At 41.4% G+C, this 13,865-nt stretch overlaps 2 protein-coding genes across 3 annotated transcripts in view; one reads left to right on the forward strand and one right to left on the reverse strand.

Annotated features, from left to right (window-relative positions):
* Positions 1-489, forward strand: part of LOC137887161 (phosphomevalonate kinase-like) — a 2,721-nt gene extending 2,232 nt beyond the window's left edge. The window contains exon 5 of the mRNA XM_068729968.1: positions 1-489. This exon is cut by the window's left edge and continues 25 nt beyond it. Within this exon, the coding sequence (XP_068586069.1) occupies positions 1-124 (124 nt within the window). The 3' untranslated portion in view covers positions 125-489.
* Positions 476-10,269, reverse strand: LOC137887160 (tropomyosin alpha-4 chain-like). Of its 2 annotated transcripts, none has more exons than XM_068729967.1 (9): positions 9,930-10,269; positions 8,904-9,089; positions 8,649-8,782; positions 7,934-8,051; positions 7,615-7,685; positions 6,459-6,534; positions 1,651-1,713; positions 1,484-1,553; positions 476-1,373 (listed from the first exon to the last, which is right to left on the reverse strand). In XM_068729967.1, exons 2-9 carry the CDS (start codon positions 9,036-9,038, stop codon positions 1,291-1,293), a joined length of 750 nt encoding a protein of 249 aa, XP_068586068.1. In that variant the 5' UTR covers positions 9,039-9,089; positions 9,930-10,269; the 3' UTR covers positions 476-1,290. The 2 variants fall into 2 exon arrangements, with proteins under 2 accessions (XP_068586068.1, XP_068586067.1); XM_068729966.1 differs by lacking the exon at positions 6,459-6,534 and adding an exon at positions 6,173-6,248 and having other exon boundaries at positions 9,930-10,268.
* Positions 10,270-13,865: the final 3,596 nt, after the last annotated feature.

Below are 13,865 nucleotides of genomic sequence, written 5' to 3' on the forward strand. Positions count from 1 at the left end.
CGGGTTGGACAGCGGGGTTGACTTCGATTGGATCGTCACTAATGAGGCCGACGCCCCCTCGTTAGAAGAGCAGCTGCAACCAATCCTGAAGCTGGCTGAGGATGCAGCGTCATCATCACTCTGATGTCACGGATCAATAAATGTATTGATAACTGATGAATGTGGAGCCAATCACTGTTTATCTGATCAATAAAGTTTTCTAGTCTCAGGTTGTTTACATCATCACTCAAAGCAAAGGCCCATGGGAGATTCTCACCTGTCAGACACTAATAACTAATCTGATCCATGAACTGAAACTAAAAGTATACGTGATTATAGTTGATTCAGAGCAGATCCACAATTGAGGGATTGACTCCACATGACTCTCAACATGGCGGCGGCTAGCAGCTAACAGTGTTTACCTGTTATCAGCTGTTTCAGAGAACAAAATATAAATTAAATGTTTATTTGAAGTGAAATAAAAGCTCAGAGTCTGTTTGGATCTACAAACCAGTGACGGTGCTTTTATTTTATAAAATCCAGTCTCATGATTTATTACAATGAGCTGTGACATCATCACCGCTTCAGGTAAAAACAAACTTTATTCATTCACGTCATCGGCTCAAAGGTCACCTGTGGCAGTGGAATGCCTTGTGGTGATTGGCTACCTTAAACCACGCCCCCCCGGAACAAAAACAATAATAACTCATTGGCTCTAATCGATTATTAGTTAATGTGGCAAAAGAAAACAAACCGTTAAGACAAACATGTAATTAGTCCTTGATTAGTTGTTAACGAGGAAACAAATTTAAGTCTGTTAAAGTCCCTTATAGACAAAGTATATCAAGCAGCTCCTCCACTGGCCTCCTTCACTTAATACTGAGGGGGGGGTTGGCACTGTCAGCGGGTAGGGGTGGGGGGGAAGAGACCAGAGACGAGGAGTTCATTAAAGCAACACTCCCAATATGTGACTTTATGAATCAGAAGGAATGTGTTAAAGCAGGAATCATTAAGAGAGGGAGGAGGTCCAGTGAAGGAAGGAAGGAGGAGGTGAAGGAAGGATGTGAGGGGGGAGGAATGTGTGAAAGTAGGAATCTTTCAGAGAGAGAGAGAGAGGGGGGGGAAGAGGTGAAGGAAGGAAGGAAAGAGGAGGAAAGGAGCAGGGGGGAGGAATGTTTCAGCCAAAGAGTTGGACCCCGTCCTCCCCAACATAAAGGAGGAGAGGGAGGGTGGGAGGAGGAGGAATTTTTTGGCCACGGAGTTTTGCCGTCCACCTGTCTGGCAGCAGAGGAGGGGGGTGGGGGGGGAGGTTCAGCAGGAGTTGAGCTCCTCCATGGTCTGATTCAGAGTCGCCTGAAGCTCCATGTTGGCGTTTCTGGCTGAAGTCAAAGCATCTGGAAACAAATCAGTCAAACGTCACCAACTACAGAACAAATATATGTCTCCAGGTTTCCATCATTATCCTCACAGCAGAAGCAGAAGAAGAAGAAGAAGAACAACTCACCCTCCAGGCCGTCGATGGTTTTCTCCAGTTTGGCCACTGAACGCTCTGCAGCTTCAGCTCTGCTCTCAGCCTGTAAACAGGAAGTGAACCGGTTGGTTTCTCTTAAACATATTTACAGTAGAGTGAAAGGTTCAGGTTCATACAGAAAGATTAAAGAAGTGTCTCACCTCCTTGAGTTTGTTGCTCAGGTTCTTGATCTCCTCTTCATACCTGTCTTCCTTATGAGAGTACTGAGAGACAGACAGACAGACAGACAGACAATCAGAGAACCAGGTGTACGGACAACAGCAGGTAACAGGACACCTCTGTGTCCTTCCTCCCTCACACCTGCAGGTCTGTAGTCACTCCTCGCTGACACAATGTAACAGGTGAGAGTAAAGAGGTCAGCTAACAGGTGAGAGTAAAGAGGTCAGCTAACAGGTGAGAGTAAAGAGGTCAGCTAACAGGCAAACAGGTGAGAGTAAAGAGGTCAGCTAACAGGTGAGAGTAAAGAGGTCAGCTAACAGGTGAGAGTAAAGAGGTCAGCTAACAGGTGAGAGTAAAGAGGTCAGCTAACAGGCTAACAGGTGAGAGTAAAGAGGTTAGCTAACAGGCTAACAGGTGAGAGTAAAGAGGTCAGCTAACAGGTGAGCGTAAAGAGGTCAGCTAACAGGCTAACAGGTGAGAGTAAAGAGGTCAGCTAACAGGCGAGAGTAAAGAGGTCAGCTAACAGGCTAACAGGTGAGCGTAAAGAGGTCAGCTAACAGGTGAGAGTAAAGAGGTCAGCTAACAGGTGAGAGTAAAGAGGTCAGCTAACAGGTGAGAGTAAAGAGGTCAGCTAACAGGCTAACAGGTGAGAGTAAAGAGGTTAGCTAACAGGCTAACAGGTGAGAGTAAAGCGGTCAGCTAACAGGTGAGAGTAAAGAGGTCAGCTAACAGGCTAACAGGTGAGAGTAAAGAGGTCAGCTAACAGGTGAGAGTAAAGAGGTCAGCTAACAGGCTAACAGGTGAGAGTAAAGAGGTCAGCTAACAGGCTAACAGGTGAGAGTAAAGAGGTCAGCTAACAGGTGAGAGTAAAGAGGTCAGCTAACAGGTGAGAGTAAAGAGGTCAGCTAACAGGCTAACAGGTGAGCGTAAAGAGGTCAGCTAACAGCTGAGAGTAAAGAGGTCAGCTAACAGGCTAACAGCTGAGCGTAAAGAGGTCAGCTAACAGCTGAGCGTAAAGAGGTCAGCTAACTGCTGAGAGTAAAGAGGTCAGCTAACAGGTGAGAGTAAAGAGGTCAGCTAACAGGCTAACAGGTGAGAGTAAAGAGGTCAGCTAACAGGTGAGAGTAAAGAGGTCAGCTAACAGGTGAGAGTAAAGAGGTCAGCTAACAGGCTAACAGGTGAGAGTAAAGAGGTCAGCTAACAGGTGAGAGTAAAGAGGTCAGCTAACAGGTGAGAGTAAAGAGGTCAGCTAACAGGTGAGCGTAAAGAGGTCAGCTAACAGGCTAACAGGTGAGAGTAAAGAGGTCAGCTAACAGGCTAACAGCTGAGCGTAAAGAGGTCAGCTAACTGCTGAGAGTAAAGAGGTCAGCTAACAGGCTAACAGGTGAGAGTAAAGAGGTTAGCTAACAGGCTAACAGGTGAGAGTAAAGCGGTCAGCTAACAGGTGAGAGTAAAGAGGTCAGCTAACAGGCTAACAGGTGAGAGTAAAGAGGTCAGCTAACAGGTGAGAGTAAAGAGGTCAGCTAACAGGCTAACAGGTGAGAGTAAAGAGGTCAGCTAACAGGTGAGAGTAAAGAGGTCAGCTAACAGGCTAACAGGTGAGCGTAAAGAGGTCAGCTAACAGCTGAGAGTAAAGAGGTCAGCTAACAGGCTAACAGCTGAGCGTAAAGAGGTCAGCTAACTGCTGAGAGTAAAGAGGTCAGCTAACTGCTGAGAGTAAAGAGGTCAGCTAACAGGTGAGAGTAAAGAGGTCAGCTAACAGGCTAACAGGTGAGAGTAAAGAGGTCAGCTAACAGGTGAGAGTAAAGAGGTCAGCTAACAGGTGAGAGTAAAGAGGTCAGCTAACAGGCTAACAGGTGAGAGTAAAGAGGTCAGCTAACAGGTGAGAGTAAAGAGGTCAGCTAAAAGGTGAGAGTAAAGAGGTCAGCTAACAGGTGAGCGTAAAGAGGTCAGCTAACAGGCTAACAGGTGAGAGTAAAGAGGTCAGCTAACAGGCGAGAGTAAAGAGGTCAGCTAACAGGCTAACAGGTGAGCGTAAAGAGGTCAGCTAACAGGTGAGCGTAAAGAGGTCAGCTAACAGGTGAGAGTAAAGAGGTCAGCTAACAGGTGAGAGTAAAGAGGTCAGCTAACAGGTGAGAGTAAAGAGGTCAGCTAACAGGTGAGAGTAAAGAGGTCAGCTAACAGGCTAACAGGTGAGAGTAAAGAGGTTAGCTAACAGGCTAACAGGTGAGAGTAAAGCGGTCAGCTAACAGGTGAGAGTAAAGAGGTCAGCTAACAGGCTAACAGGTGAGAGTAAAGAGGTCAGCTAACAGGTGAGAGTAAAGAGGTCAGCTAACAGGCTAACAGGTGAGAGTAAAGAGGTCAGCTAACAGGTGAGAGTAAAGAGGTCAGCTAACAGGCTAACAGGTGAGCGTAAAGAGGTCAGCTAACAGCTGAGAGTAAAGAGGTCAGCTAACAGGCTAACAGCCGAGAGTAAAGAGGTCAGCTAACAGCTGAGAGTAAAGAGGTCAGCTAACAGGCTAACAGCCGAGAGTAAAGAGGTTAGCTAACAGGCTAACAGGTGAGAGTAAAGAGGTCAGCTAACAGGTGAGCGTAAAGAGGTCAGCTAACAGCTGAGAGTAAAGAGGTCAGCTAACAGGCTAACAGGTGAGAGTAAAGAGGTTAGCTAACAGGTGAGAGTAAAGCGGTCAGCTAACAGGTGAGAGTAAAGAGGTCAGCTAACAGGCTAACAGGTGAGAGTAAAGAGGTCAGCTAACAGGTGAGAGTAAAGAGGTCAGCTAACAGGCTAACAGGTGAGAGTAAAGAGGTCAGCTAACAGGCTAACAGGTGAGAGTAAAGAGGTCAGCTAACAGGTGAGCGTAAAGAGGTCAGCTAACAGGCTAACAGGTGAGCGTAAAGAGGTCAGCTAACAGCTGAGAGTAAAGAGGTCAGCTAACAGGCTAACAGCTGAGCGTAAAGAGGTCAGCTAACTGCTGAGAGTAAAGAGGTCAGCTAACTGCTGAGAGTAAAGAGGTCAGCTAACAGGTGAGAGTAAAGAGGTCAGCTAACAGGCTAACAGGTGAGAGTAAAGAGGTCAGCTAACAGGCTAACAGGTGAGAGTAAAGAGGTCAGCTAACAGGCTAACAGGTGAGAGTAAAGAGGTCAGCTAACAGGTGAGAGTAAAGAGGTCAGCTAACAGGTGAGAGTAAAGAGGTCAGCTAACAGGCTAACAGGTGAGAGTAAAGAGGTCAGCTAACAGGTGAGAGTAAAGAGGTCAGCTAACAGGTGAGAGTAAAGAGGTCAGCTAACAGGTGAGCGTAAAGAGGTCAGCTAACAGGCTAACAGGTGAGAGTAAAGAGGTCAGCTAAAAGGCGAGAGTAAAGAGGTCAGCTAACAGGCTAACAGGTGAGCGTAAAGAGGTCAGCTAACAGGTGAGAGTAAAGAGGTCAGCTAACAGGTGAGAGTAAAGAGGTCAGCTAACAGCTGAGAGTAAAGAGGTCAGCTAACAGGCTAACAGGTGAGAGTAAAGAGGTTAGCTAACAGGCTAACAGGTGAGAGTAAAGCGGTCAGCTAACAGGTGAGAGTAAAGAGGTCAGCTAACAGGCTAACAGGTGAGAGTAAAGAGGTCAGCTAACAGGTGAGAGTAAAGAGGTCAGCTAACAGGCTAACAGGTGAGAGTAAAGAGGTCAGCTAACAGGCGAGAGTAAAGAGGTCAGCTAACAGGCTAACAGGTGAGCGTAAAGAGGTCAGCTAACAGGTGAGAGTAAAGAGGTCAGCTAACAGGTGAGAGTAAAGAGGTCAGCTAACAGGCTAACAGGTGAGAGTAAAGAGGTTAGCTAACAGGCTAACAGGTGAGAGTAAAGCGGTCAGCTAACAGGTGAGAGTAAAGAGGTCAGCTAACAGGCTAACAGGTGAGAGTAAAGAGGTCAGCTAACAGGTGAGAGTAAAGAGGTCAGCTAACAGCTGAGAGTAAAGAGGTCAGCTAACAGGCTAACAGCCGAGAGTAAAGAGGTCAGCTAACAGCTGAGAGTAAAGAGGTCAGCTAACAGGCTAACAGCCGAGAGTAAAGAGGTTAGCTAACAGGCTAACAGGTGAGAGTAAAGAGGTCAGCTAACAGGTGAGCGTAAAGAGGTCAGCTAACAGCTGAGAGTAAAGAGGTCAGCTAACAGGCTAACAGGTGAGAGTAAAGAGGTCAGCTAACAGGCTAACAGCTGAGAGTAAAGAGGTCAGCTAACAGGCTAACAGCTGAGAGTAAAGAGGTCAGCTAACAGGCTAACAGGTGAGAGTAAAGAGGTCAGCTAACAGGCTAACAGGTGAGAGTAAAGAGGTCAGCTAACAGGTGAGAGTAAAGAGGTCAGCTAACAGGTGAGAGTAAAGAGGTCAGCTAACAGGCTAACAGGTGAGAGTAAAGAGGTCAGCTAACAGGCTAACAGGGGTACCGTAGACATAGAATGAGTAGAACGGACATCTAACTGTGTGCTGTGGTCATGTGACCAGTGTTTAAGGACCTCCTCCTCCTCCTACCTTCTCAGTCTGGGCCTCCAGAGACTTTGAACTAGTGAAGACTGATTTCAGCTCCTCCTCCAACCCTCGACTCTTACTGCAGGTCAAACAGGTGAGTTGTTATTTGGTGTCTTTGATCTGTCTCAGAGAGTTCATGAGGAGCAGCAGGTTAAAGTCATGCAGAGAGCAGCAGGAGGAGGAGCTGAAGCAGCAACTAGAGGTCAGAGGTCATAGGAGATCAGGAGGAGGAGCTCCTCTGGTTTCATTGACAGCGGGTGGGGGGGGGGGGGGGGGGGGGGGGGGGTACCTTGTCCTCAGAAGCCTGCAGGCTCTTCAGTGAATGGTCGAAACTCCTCAACTGCTCCTCCAACCTCCGAACCTTACTGTTAGAGACACAGGTGTGCGTGGGACAGGAGAGGTAGCAGGGGGACAGGTAGACAGGAGGACAGGTAAACAGGAGGACAGGTAGACAGGAGGACGGGTAGACAGGAGGACAGGCAGCAGGAGGACGGGTAGCAGGAGGACAGGTAGCAGGAGGACGAGTAGCAGGAGGACAGGAGGACGAGTAGACAGGAGGACAGGTAGACAGGAGGACGGGTAGCAGGAGGACGGGTAGCAGGAGGACGGGTAGCAGGAGGACAGACATGCAGCAGCAGCAGAGACACGTTTCCATGTAAACAGGAAGAGAAGGACGGATGCAGTAAAGATTAGAGCGTCGTTAGTGAAGCAGAGTGACGTCACGCTGATGAAGAACAAGAACTAACTCTGACGTTATGATGAGATATAAGTAATAAATACAGACGTCAGTCAAGCGGGACGGTTTACCGCCTTAATGATGTTCATTGTTAACCCTAAGCTGAGAGAGGAACCGTCGTCAAGTTCTAACTTCAAAACAATTAATAACCACAACCAACGCTCTCTAACATGGAAACAGTTTGTGACACTAATAATTGTACATTTATAAAATTACACCGCCGAACGGCATGCTGGGTAAAGCTCGGTAGTTAGCCATTAGCACAACAGTCTGCTAACAGCTGGGAGAGGCTCCTCCTACATTAAGAGGAACTAAGAGACTTCTGCTTTGTACATAGAGGGTGATAAGAAGCTGTACATGGAGGGACTTAGGACCCAGGGGAATGTAGGTGAAGGAAGCAGGAGCCACACAAACAGCTGTTCGCCGGTTCTTGTCTTAAAAGTGTGCTTAATAATTAAACGCTCAATAACATTTTTTAGTGTTAATACGTTAACACGGAAAAAAAATACCGTGATATACATTTTTAGTCATACCGCCCAGTACTACACGTTATTATACATCAGAATAACAACTACTGAGTGTAGAACTGAAAATAAGCAGCTTCATGCTGTAAGCAGCTGTGAGACATGCACAGGTGTGTGTGTGTGTGTGTGTGTGTGTGTGTGTGTGTGTGTGTGTGTGTGTGTGTGTGTGTGTGTGTGTTATAGACCTCTCTCCCTGCTCAGCTCTGTCTTCAGCTCGTTCCAGTTCACCTTCCACCATCACCAGTTTACGAGCCACCTGTCAATCAAACACAAGGTTACAGTATAAAGTACAAGTACACATGTAGAACTACATAAGCATCAGTGTATAAATACACTACAAGCTAGCCGGCTCACTCTCCGCTCTGGAGACTGAACCCTGACACCTCGTCAACACCTTCATGGGAATAAGACACCACGTCAACTAAGTCCACTAAGACGTGGTGTCTTGGTGGACGTGGTGTCTTGGTGGACGTGGACACCACGTCGCTCACGTTGTTTTCGTACCTCTTCATATTTCCGGTCGGCCTCCTCAGCGATCAGCTTGGCTTCTCTCAGCTGAACCTCCAGCTGCTCCATCTTCTCCTCATCCTTCAGAGCTCTGTTCTCAATCACCTTCATACCTCTGACAGACAGACAGACAGAAAGACAGAGATGAATTTGTCTCTCCTTGTTTGAGGAATAAAACCTCCAGGTGTGTCTCAGGTGTGTGCGTGTGTGTCTCAGGTGTGTGTGTGTCTCAGGTGTGTGTGTGTGTGTCTCAGGTGTGTGCGTGTGTCTCAGGTGTGTGCGTGTGTCTCAGGTGTGTGCTTGTGTCTCAGGTGTGTGTCAGGTGTGTGTTTCAGGTGTGCGTCTCAGGTGTGTGTGTGTCTCAGGTGTGTGTGTGTGTGTGTGTCTCAGGTGTGTGTGTGTGTGTGTCAGGTGTGTTTGTGTCTCAAGTGTGTGTGTGTGTGTCTCAGGTGTGTGTGTGTCTCAGGTGTGTGCGTGTGTCTCAGGTGTGTGCGTGTGTCTCAGGTGTGTGTGTGTCTCAGGTGTGTGCGTGTGTCTCAGGTGTGTGTGTGTCTCAGGTGTGTGTGTGTCTCAGGTGTGTGCGTCTCAGGTGTGTGTGTGTGTGTGTGTCTCAGGTGTGTGTGTGTGTGTGTGTGTCTCAGGTGTGTGTCTCAGGTGTGCGTGTCTCAGGTGCGTGTGTCTCAGGTGTGCGTGTCTCAGGTGCGTCTCTGACCTTTCGCTCTCGTCGGCGGACTTCTCCGTCTCGTCCAGCTTGTGGAGGGTGGTGGACAGTCTCTCCTGGACTCTCTCCAGATTGTCCTCGCTGAGCTGCAGACGGCGACCCAGAGCCGTCACCTCCGCCTCCGCCTGCAAGACACACAGCAGGGAGGAGACAGCCCACAGGTCAGGTTCACCTGTCTCAGGTAGGGTGTGTGTGTGTGTGTGTGTGTGTGTGTGTGTGTGTGTGTGTGTGTGTGTGTGTGTGTACCTCCTCTCTGGTTCTCTTCTCCTTCTCCACCTCCTTCTGCAGTCTGACGGCTCGGTCCTCCGCCTCCTCCGCCTGCTCCTGCAGCACTTTGATCTTCTTCTTCACGGCATCGATGCTGTTCAGTCCTCCACTCATCTTCTTCTTCTTCTTCAACAACCAGGAACCAGGAGTGAATATTTAGAACCGCTGCAGACCAACGGAACACATGAGAGGACGTATGAATTCATAAGAACACTTGAGTGTTTGATGGTTGAGGATGAAGTGATGAATGGTGATGAGGTCAAACACTAATGAACAGCTGTGAGTTGTTTCAGGCCTGTGATCACATGAATGCATCAACTCATTGATTATGACTCAGTGAAACCCTGAATGAACTGATCATAGTGACACAGTAACATGTTAAAGTCTAACTATATAGTACATTTAAAGTGACAGTACATTAATACTCTCAGTACCTTCATCTTTATTATTACTTATTAAACTATACATCTTCAATAAGTTACATTTTATTTGTATATTATGTTATAGATTTATTAAATATGACATATTAAATATTGATTGTATATTATGTTACATATATTTATTAAATATTATATAATATATTTATTGTATATTATGTTATATATATATATATATATATATATATATATATAATATATATTTATGGTATATTATGTTATATATATATATATAATATATTTATGGTATATTATGTTATATATATATATATATATATATATATATATATATATATATATATATCATATATTTATTAAATATTATATTATATATTTATTGTATATTATGTTATATATATTATATATTTATTCAATATTATATTATATATTTATTGTATATTATGTTATATATTTATTGTTACTATGACGTGTTGTTGATCTGTAACTATCACGTTAGCTCCGGAAGCTAACAGCGGACCACCGCCCTTGTTAGCATGCTAACATGTTAGCTTAGCGTTCAGAGCTCGTGGTAAACCAGGTGAGATGTAACGTTTCTGGTTCTTCTTACCTGTCCGAGTGCTCTGAAGAAGACACACCTGCGGCTCGAGCCCGACTTCACCTGTCACCGTCACTTCCCTGTTAGCAGGTGGGCTAACTGTCTGCTAGCTGTTAGCAGGCTAACGGAACTGCTGGCTCACTTTTTTAAACCGAGAGAAGTTAAAGAAACAGCGGACAAACTGCGGCTCGGTGTCGGTCTGAAGCGCCTCAGGACTCGGGTCTATGAGTCCAACGGTTCTGGTCCTGGACGCTGTCGGTGCTGGTTCTGGTGCTGGTCCTGGTCCTGGTTCCGAGTCTCTACCTCGTCCAGCCAAGTTAACGTTAACTCCCAACTGACGACTACACCCACTTCCGGGTTAAATTCCCTCCACAGGAAGTGACGAAGACGGTCCTTCCAGATTAAAAGTGATTAAGAAGTCTGTTCTTTAAAAGATACACTTTTTGTTTTTTTAATGGATACAAATCTCAGTTCTTCAAAACAACTGAAACAAGAACAAAGAAACTGAATATTAGAAAACTAAACTTTACCTATAAATATATTTATAAATATATAATTATATATTTATAAATATATATAAATGTTTATATATTTATATACATATATAATTATATATGTATATAAATATATATATAAAATATAGAAATAACAAATATATTTATATACATATACGTTTATATATATTTATAAATATATATACATTTATATAATTATATATATTCATAAATGTATATGTATATATAATTATATAAATTTATATATATTTATAAATATATAATTATATATTTATAAATATATATATATATATAAATGTATATATATTTATAGATATATTTATATACATATAGAATTATATATCTATAAAATATAGAAATAATAAATATATTTATATACATCTAGAATTATATACAGTTGTGGTCAAAAGTTTACATACACTTGTAAAGAACATAATGTCATGGCTCTCTTGAGTTTCCAGTTATTTCTACAACTCTGATTTTTCTCTGATAGAGTGATTGGAACAGATACTTCTTTGTCACAAAAAACATTCATGAAGTTTGGTTCTTTCATGACTTTATTATGGGTTAACAGAAAAAGTGACAAAATCTGCTGGGTCAAAAATATACATACAGCAACATGAATTAGCAATTTTGGTGACTTAGAAAGTTGTGTCAATGAAATGAGCTTCATAGCATGGCCTCTTAACTTCTTGTGAGTGATTATGAGTGACTACAGCTGGTGACTTCTCTGAGGCCATTTAAATAGGGCTCATTGGATACAAACGCCCACAAACGCTACAATGGGAAAGTCAAAGGAGCTCAGCATGGATCTGAAAAAGCGAATCATTGACTTGAACAAGTCAGGAAAGTCACTTGGAGCCATTTCAAAGCAGCTGCAGGTCCCAAGAGCAACAGTGCAAACAATTGTTTGTAAGTATAAAGTGCATGGCACTGTTTTGTCACTGCCACGATCAGGAAGAAAACGCAAGCTATCACCTGCTGCTGAGAGAAAATTGGTCAGGAGGGTGAAGAGTCAACCGAGAACCACCAAAAAGCAGATCTGCCAAGAATTAGAAGCTGCTGGAACACAGGTGTCAGTGTCCACAGTCAAGCGTGTTTTGCATCTCCATGGACTGAGAGGCTGCCGTGCAAGAAGGAAGCCCTCGCTCCAAAAGCGGCACCTTAAGGCTCGACTGAAGTTTGCTGCTGATCACATGGACAAAGATAAGACCTTCTGGAGGAAAGTTCTGTGGTCAGACAAAACAAAAATCGAGCTGTTTGGCCACAATGCCCAGCAATATGTTTGGAGGAGAAAAGGTGAGGCCTTTAACCCCAAGAACACCATGCCTACCGTCAAGCACGGTGGTGGTAGTATTATGCTGTGGGGCTGTTTTGCTGCCAATGGAACTGGTGCTTTACAGAGAGTAAATGGGATAATGAAGAAGGAGGATTACCTTCAAATTCTTCAAGATAACCTAAAATCATCAGCCTGAAGGTTGGGTCTTGGGTGCAGTTGGGTGTTCCAACAGGACAATGACCCCAAACACACATCAAAAGTGGTAATGGAATGGCTAAATCAGGCTAGAATTAGGGTTTTAGAATGGCCCTTCCCAAAGTCCTGACTTAAATCCCATTGAGAACATGTGGACAATGCTGAAGAAAGAAGTCCATGTCAGAAAGCCATCAAATTTAACTGAACTGCACCAATTCCGTCAAGAGCAGTGGTCAAAGATTCAACGAGAAGCTTGCCAGAAGCTTGTGGATGGCTACCAAAAGCTCCTAATTGAAGTGAAAATGGCCAAGGGACATGTAACCAAATATTAGCACTGCTGTATGTATATTTTTGACCCAGCAGATTTGATCACTTTTTCTGTTAACCCATAATAAAGTCATGAAAGAACCAAACTTCATGAATGTTTTTTGTGACAAAGTATCTGTTCCAATCACTCTATCAGAGAAAAATCAGAGTTGTAGAAATAACTGGGAAACTCAAGAGAGCCATGACATTATGTTCTTTACAAGTGTATGTAAACTTTTGACCACAACTGTATATATATATTTATAAATATATATAAATGTATATGTATATAAATATATTTATTATTTTATAAATATATATATATTAAATATATATATATATTTATTAAATATATATATATATTAAATATATATATATATATTAAATATATATATATATATTAAATATATATATATATTAAATATATATATATATTTAATAAATATATATATATTTAATAAATATATATATATTTAATAAATATATATATATATATTTAATATATATATATATTTAATATATATATATATTTAATAAATATATATTTATTAAATATATATATTAAATATATATATATATATATATATTATATATATATAATATATATATATTAAATATATATATATTATATATATAATATATATATATATTAAATATATATATATATAAAATATATATAAAATATATATATATATATATATATATATAAAATATATATATATAATGTATATATATATATATATATATAAATATATATATATAATATATATATATATATATATAAATATATATATATATATATATATATATTAAATATATATATATATATTTATATATATATATATATATTAAATATATATATTTATATATATATATATATATTAAATATATATATTTATATATATATATATATATATATATATATTAAATATATATATATTTAATATATATTAAATATATATATATATATATTAAATATATATATATTTAATATATATATATATATATATTTAATATATATTTAATATATATATATATATATATATATATATATATATTTAATATAGAAAATATGTATTGCATTAACAGACGTTATGAGGAATGTATAACTGCTTTAAGTGATTGTTCAGATAATTAATATAAGAAATAAAACAATCTGGAGATTAAAAGTATTTCATGATTTTAATCTCCAGAAATGAAAACATCAACATCACATGTTCTCCAGCTGATTAGATTTATAATGAGCACACAAAAAATAAACTTACAGCAAAAATCATCTTCAGTCTTCTGATCAAATCTTTGTACAAACACTGACTCCAGATCAGCCTCACAATCAGCTGAACGAGCTTCCTTCTGATCAACTCCGGATCACGTGAATCAATTTTAATAAACACAATGAAATGTAAATGTGTAAATAACACAACTTGGCATCTTATTAAGAGATTCATATTCATTGATTTTATGTTCTCTGTGCATTATTAGAAATGTTTAAATGTGTTCCTCAGAACGACGACGAAGATCATTTTCTATCATGTGATCTTTAACACTTTGGAGTTTTCATTCCTTCACGTGAACCTCCGTTAAATATCTTCAGTCTAACTTTAAACCCTGGAGAGAGTGAGACAGGTAGACGGTGAGACGGTCCACCTGTCG

This window comes from Cebidichthys violaceus, unplaced genomic scaffold, assembly GCF_023349555.1.
Source record: "Cebidichthys violaceus isolate CVI_PGR_0920_01 unplaced genomic scaffold, fCebVio1.0.p SCAF_48, whole genome shotgun sequence".
Taxonomy (NCBI): domain Eukaryota; kingdom Metazoa; phylum Chordata; class Actinopteri; order Perciformes; family Stichaeidae; genus Cebidichthys; species Cebidichthys violaceus.

Excerpts from the sequence above, each read along its gene's own strand:
- LOC137887160 (XM_068729967.1), bottom strand. The coding sequence starts at position 9,038 with ATGAGTGGAGGACTGAACAGCATCGATGCCGTGAAGAAGAAGATCAAA. Across the intron at positions 8,783-8,903 it reads AGAAGAGAACCAGAGAGGAG|GCGGAGGCGGAGGTGACGGC; the intron begins GTACACACACAC and ends TGTGTCTTGCAG. Across the intron at positions 6,535-7,614 it reads AGAGCTGAGCAGGGAGAGAG|TAAGGTTCGGAGGTTGGAGG; the intron begins GTCTATAACACA and ends TGTCTCTAACAG.